The 7028-nt window shown below is 43.1% G+C and overlaps 1 protein-coding gene across 1 annotated transcript; it reads right to left on the bottom strand.

Annotated features, from left to right (window-relative positions):
* Positions 1-348: 348 nt before the first annotated feature.
* LOC132589755 (general transcription factor II-I repeat domain-containing protein 2-like) lies at positions 349-6939 on the bottom strand. Its single transcript, XM_060262479.1, has 2 exons — positions 6704-6939; positions 349-2891 (listed from the first exon to the last, which is right to left on the bottom strand). Exon 2 carries the CDS (start codon positions 2846-2848, stop codon positions 998-1000), a length of 1851 nt encoding a protein of 616 aa, XP_060118462.1. The 5' UTR covers positions 2849-2891; positions 6704-6939; the 3' UTR covers positions 349-997.
* Positions 6940-7028: the final 89 nt, after the last annotated feature.

The raw sequence follows: 7028 nt of genomic DNA, 5'->3' as shown, positions 1-7028 counted from the left end.
CAGGCCTTTGGCTGAGGTGGCCCATAGTAAGCCTATGGATGCCTACCATCTTGCTAATGTCTAACAGGAGGCATACTAGACTACTCTGGAGTAATGTGTGTTTCTTAACTGCCATCCTGATTGTGTTTTTAATTATATATTCACTGTATTTTATTCATATGTTGTGAGCTGCCCTGACCCCACTTCTGGGACAGGGCAGGATACAAGTGTATTAAAAAAAAATAATACATTTGTGATAAGGACTGGATTTAACAAAAATGCAACTTTGTCAGGCTGAGTCACCATGCATGTCATAAAATGTAATGCCAAGTAGCAAAGATATAAACTTTATAAAAGACAGGAACACAATTGAGGACATTATTTTTTTACTTAAAATACAAACATGCTTAAAACAGTAACACATAGCAATATTTTGTTTATTTAATAGTCCTTGATATCTGACACCTCCCTAGCTTCCCCACCATCCTTAAAAGATGCCTGCCTAAAATGGAAAGGTGGGAAAATAGTGGGATTTGGCAATGCAATATTTTTCAAATAACCCATCAAGAAAAAGCAAAGGACAGCAGAAGCTAAAAATATAAATGCTCAGAGCCTAGGAAAATATGAAATGGTTAGCCATTGCAAACCTCTCCTCTGCCCCAGGCCTACTCAGAGTGGTAGGGGCTCTCCAAGTAATGTCCCCCTTTGGCAGTGGGTTCCCAGGTTAGAGTATTCATTCAGGCACCTGTTCTCAAGTCCATTTCAGCAGAGACAAGCTGGGTCAAAATGTCAGTCATGTATTTGCAAGGGGACAACTCCCATAACCAACAACTACAGCTAACATACAAAAGTGAAAACTGAAACAAAAGCTCCACCCAATAAGACCAAACTCTCACAGATATCAGAAGGGGAACAGACCATTCCATTACCAGAGACATAATCTTTATAAAGAACACAAGGAAAGCCATTTAACATTATTTTTACTGAAATTACAAACATGCTTTAAAACACTAAAATTCTAAGCAGTATTTCCTTTATTTGCAGTCTTTGATAACTGACACCTTTTGCTCTGAATTATCGCATCTAAATCTGGAGTCAGGGTCTGTGCTGTAGCAATCTTGAGTATGCTGTTTAGGCGTGTATCTGTAAGTTGAGAACGTATTTTTGATTTATTCACATTCATTACAGAAAAGAGCTGTTCACAGATGTGCATTGTCCCAAACATAGACAGAATTTTAGAAGCAAAAGCCTTAAGCTGGGGATAATTTGGACCCAAAAACTGATAAAATTTGGTAAGACCAACGTCAGAAAACTTATCCTTCAGTTCAACTTCAGACCGCAGATCAATTATTTCCATCTGGAGCTCCTCTGGAACCTCATGCACATCCACAGAAAACGGTTTACTGAAAATTCCAAAATCTTTGTCTAGGTTTCTGAAGTCAGAAAATCTTTCTTGGAATTCATCTTTAAGGTCAGAAATTTTGCTCCAGTACTTCTCTGTGTATATAGGAGCATCGGACAAAGATTTCAGGGTGGGAAAATGTGCCAAATTATTTTCTTGAAGTTGCATTTCCCAAAGCTGAAGCTTCATCTCAAAAGCACAAATGCCATCATAGAACTCTGTTACAATATTGCTGCGACTCTGCATCTTTGCATTGAGACAATTCAGGTGTTCCGTAATATCCACCATAAAAGCAAGGTCTTGAAGCCATTCATTATCTTGTAATTCAGGAACAGCTTTCCCTTTCATATCCATAAATACCTGTATTTCAATTCGTAGTTCGTAGAAGTGTTTCAGTACAGCGTCACCACTTAACCATCGCACTTCAGAGTCATATGGTACCCCACGTCTGATCATGCTTTCCTCCAGAAGACTGTTAAATTGCCTAAGGTTGAGACCTCTGGCTCGTATAAAATTAACAGTTTTTATGACCACACTCATCACATTATCCATCTCCAAGGTTTTACTGAACAGAGTTTCCTGGTGTAAAATGTAATGGAAATTGAAAAACTGATGTTGTGGGTCTGCAGCTAGCAATTTTTCTTTGAGTTTTGCAGCAACTCCAGCTATTTTCCCTATAATCTGTGGGGCTCCATCTGTGGCCAGACTCACTGCTTTTGCCCAGTCAACACCCATTTTATCCAGAGCTCCTACAAGATTTCTGAAGATGTCATCATCTGTGGTCGTGTCTTTCATTGGAATGATTTCTACAAATTCTTCTGTAACATGCATCTCTTCATCAACTCCACGAATAAAGATCGCAAGCTGTGCTAAATCAGTAACATCTGTGTTTTCAGCTACAGCAACTGAAAATGCAGTAAAGGACTTGGCCTTTTCTGTAAGTTGCTTACGAAGATTCTCAGACATGTCACAAATCCTCTCTGCTATCGTGTTTCTTGAGAGACTTATATTTGCAAAAGCCTGCTTCTGATCTGGACAGACTGCTTCTGCGGCTATGGTCATACACTTTTTAATAAACTCCCCTTCTGAAAAGGGTTTGGATGACACACCTAGTTCGTGTGCTATCAGATAGCTTGCCTTAACTGCAGCTTCACTGGCTTGATGCAACTTTTTAGAAGGTGATTGTTGTTCTTCTAATGACTGCTCCAATTCAGCAACTTTTTTTAATGACTCCTCCAATTCAGCAACTTTTTCCTCACGGAATTTTCCATTGTACTTATCATACTTCTTAGCATGACAACTTTCATAGTGCCGCCGAACGTTGTAGTCTTTAGGAACAGATATCTGCTTTGAACAAATCAAACAAGTTGGTTTCCCATTGCATTCCACAGAAAAATAAAGATTTTTCCATTTTTCTTGAATAACACGACACTCTGAATCTACTTTTCTCTTCTTGGCGAATGCCATGCTTGTCAATGTCTTTCCAAACCACACGTGCGCAAAGGCAATGCTGCAAGAGAAAGGGTGACAGATTTTAAAAAGTGTACACACAAAGTCATACTGGCCATGTTCCTTCAATATAATAGTGCCTTGCCCTTTAGGCTTAATTGCGTGTGGCATGTTATCATTTAGGGAAGGCTGCCTGATCTGATGACTTGGAAGGGAAGCATGGGTTCCCTGCTGGGAAAGAGGGAGAAATCCTGAGTCAGCTCCCCAAGCCAAACAAAAGAATGCCCCCTCCAACAGCTTGGAAGAAAGAAATCCCTAGTCATGAGCAGTGAACCAGAAAGAAGCCTATCTCTGCCAGGTCTGATAGCCAGTGCCACTCTCCCCAGCTGGCCCAAGGTCACTCTGGGCTGGTTGGCCATGTTGGGAGCCAGGGGCCTCTAGCATCTGGTAAGCTCCAAGCTGGTGTGTCCTCACATGTGTACCTGTTTCTCTCCCCACCCCCCAGCAACCGCCTGACTTCCCTCCTTCATGCCAGTTGCTCACAGGGTGGATAAGAGCCCTGAATAGGCCTGTTATAGCCCAAAGGCTGTATGCTTGACACCCATGGTCTAGACCAGGGGTGGCCAAACTAACTCAGGAGCCACATGTGGCTCTTTCATACATATTTTGTGGCTCTCGAAGCCCCCACCACCCTGTTGGCTGTCCTGGAAAATGCATTAACTTTAGTTGCTTTCTTTCTACCTCTACCGCCTCACCCCATCTATTTGTCTGCCTGTTTTGCGGCTCTCGAACATCTGACATTTATGTCTTAAGGCTCTCAAACATCTGACGTTTATTCTATGTAGCTTTTACATTAAGCAAATTTGGCCACCTTTGGTCTAGACCCTACCTGGGAATGATTGTTACATGCTCCTTTTCTCCTATGTACTCCCCCTTTTCTTGTTCTCCCGCTCTGGGTGTTTCAAGGACCTTAACTGCCTTTTTCTGACTCCTTCCCTGGAGCAATGGAGGGAAGGGTTGAGATAGACTAATAGAGGTGACATGGTAACAGATTTAGTCCTGTCACAATGGGAAAAAGAAATAAGCAAGAGAACTCTACTTTCTGTCGATACAACTAGTGAGTCTCACAGATTTTGTATTGAACATGGATGTCTGGTTTTCTCACTCTAATGACAAAGAAGAATGGAACTCCAGAAATCAATGGTTGCTACTCTGGAAAAGCAACATGTTGCAGTTGTGGACTCCTTCCCTACTGCCATCACCCTTCGCAGCCTCAAAGGTATTAAATGAACTGGGTTCTCTCAGAATTGTCTGAATTCCAAGTAAGGAGTGTGGATGCAGAGATGGCTTGGTCAGGCTTTCTTATCATGTTAACAAAAAAAAGCATGTACTCATAAAACCTTGCTCTTAAGGAAAGCATTAGGATTCAGAACTTAAGTTTGTACTATGACTTGCCATCTCAGGAAATAAAACTGCAAACTGATGTCTTGCTAAAAATCAGTCTCTGAACTGTGGGAATTCAGGGTTATGTTTTTAATCCTTTCCCTTCCTAAAATCAAGCAGCTGCAATGTAAGCCTATGAGCTACAGTACACAAAAAAATTGTCAACCATCTTTCATATCTCCCAACTTATTCTGCCTATTGTCCCGCTGAACCTTTGTGTGACCTCTTTTTCAACTAATTGCTATTAGATCTTCTGAGGTATATTAGCTTTTTAAATTTTGCTCCTCTTTTGGAACATGCAATGAAAATTTTCCCAAGTTAACTGATAACAGAACCAATATGTTGCACCAAGAATTTGACTAACCCTTGGAAGACTACTGTACAGCTTTTCATACTGCCATGAAGCGCACTGTGTGAGTGCCAGGATATGGGATGAGGGCATGTACACTGCCCTGAGCAAATATTTGTACCTGAACGCTTTTCACCTTTAACTATTCAGTGTTAAAATTTTATTACATTTTTTTTGTGTACAATTAAGAGCTATATTTTGTGCCAATTTTCTACTCATTTATTTAACCCCGGGAATTCCAAATTAAATCTGCGTTAACTGAAATGGCTCTATAGTTCTAAAAGCCTGACCAAAATCAAGTTTAAGATGCTTCTTTCAATTTAACTGAACAGCATCACCATATAATTGGGAGTACAGCATGCTGCTTCCCCTTAACCAACACATTCACTACATAGACAACGCTGTCCACCCACAACTATTTTTGCACTAAATATGACGTTCATCACAACAATGCTAGCAGTAAGCAGAGGTGCCTCTTCAAACATACCAGTGCTGTTTTTAAGACCTATAGGGCATCACTTCCTATACATTTAAATTTTGTTGCCTCACTGGCTCTTGTACAAGTCCTGCAGGCATAACATCATCTTTATTTTTTTAGAGATACTACAATATTGAATTAAATGGAAGGAAGGCTAATTCTCCTAACATTTCTATCCTTACAAGTACACACCCAATGACGACAGAACCCTGGAAGGAAGATAAGCAACAGTCACTTTTTTATTCGCCAGAAGGATTTCCTAAACTTAAGCCACTTCTAGATATTCACTCAATTGTTTCCCTAAAATCTGAAAAAAAAAACCTGACAGGCAGCGAGTTCCTCAGAATTTTTAATCTATAAAAAAGCAAGCCTTTCTGGGAAGAATGTGCATTTAGGATTAAAAAGGTAAAGGTAGTCCCCTGCGCAAGCACCAGTCACATCATCACAACGTTTTCATGGCAGACTTTTCATGAAGTGGTTTGCCATTTAGGATTGTAGCCCACATGTTTTTAATGCTGGGTAGCATCAATTATAGGGTACAAAAAACCCAGATTCAACTCAAACATGCGGCCAGGAACTATGCTATGTACTTACCGAACTGTTTTCTTTCACACCATGTACGGGATATAGAAGGTAGAGAAAGAAATACTTTTCTCCCTTTCTCACGATATGAAAACTCGTAAACATTCAATGAAATTGCTGAGCAGTCGGGTTAGAATTGATAAAAGGAAGTACTTCTTCACCCAAAGGGCGACTGACACATGGAATGTACTGCCACAGTAGGTGGTGGTGGCGGCTGCAAGAATAGACAGCTTCAGGAGGGATTGGATCAACATATGGAGCCGAGGTTTATCAGTGGCTTTTAGCCACAGCTTATCGTTGGAACTGTCTGGGGCAGTGATGCTCTGTATTCTTGGTACTTGGGGGGGCACAGTGGGATGGCTCCTAGTGTCCTGGCCCCACTGCTGGACCTCCTGATGGCACCTGGGTTTTTTGACTACTGTGTGACACAGAGTGTTGGACTGGATGGGTCATTGGCCTGATCCAATACGGCTTCTCTTATGTTCACTACTGGCCTCATAACAAATTGCAGCTTTAGGCTCCAATTCTATGCAGATGGCTTCAGCGCCATGGAACTGCAAGGGCGGGCGGAGGTGTCGTCCCTATTGTAGGAAACGCAGACCCAGGGATACCTTAAAGGCTGACACTTATTCCAGTACGAGCTTTCTGGAGTCACAACCCCCAAGGATAACATTCCCCACGCAATTCAGTCAATCGCCTCCCACACGCAAGGAAAGCGCACTGCTAAGAGCTCGGGAACAAAACGGCGGCTGGGTGGAGCAAGATCCGGGTATATTTGGGGAGGGATACTACCTCCACAAGAAGCGCCAGACGCTGGTCGTAGGATCGTCGGGGAATCTTCCCTAAGAAAAGCAGCCAGTTGCGATCCCCCGTAATTCGGATTGATCGAGGAGCAACCGCACACACAACACGCGCGGCGCCCTTCTCTCCCTTCCCGACTTGGACCGAGAAGATGTGTGACTGCGCCTCAAAGGAAGGAGAACAGAGAAAGAAAGATGGCGCTGGCTTACCCACAACCTACCTGCGGCTCAAATCTAAGTCTCACGCTGCCGACTCCCTCACGCCACAGGGCCGACCCGAAGCCTAGAAACCTCCCGCCGAGCGACGCCGCGCCGCCAACGGCCGCCGCGAACCGTTTCCTCACGAGCGGTGGGCGGGGCTTCAAGCAGCAACGGCAGTCCGGAGCGAGGGAACAGTTGGGTTGTGAAGCGAGTGATAAAAGCTGACTGGGAACAGGGGAGGGGGCGTATCCTCCCCAGGCCTCAGTTTCTCCGCGATAGGAGGAAACACGAAAAAGGGCCGGACGAAAGCGAGCCGGGAGGCCCGTCTATTGGTCCGAGCCGCGG

The sequence above is a fragment of the Heteronotia binoei genome, chromosome 21, assembly GCF_032191835.1.
Source record: "Heteronotia binoei isolate CCM8104 ecotype False Entrance Well chromosome 21, APGP_CSIRO_Hbin_v1, whole genome shotgun sequence".
In the NCBI taxonomy this organism is placed as follows: Eukaryota; Metazoa; Chordata; class Lepidosauria; order Squamata; family Gekkonidae; genus Heteronotia; species Heteronotia binoei.
The sequence above is the reverse complement of the archived record's forward strand: the minus strand, read 5'-3'. Positions and strand labels throughout refer to the sequence as shown.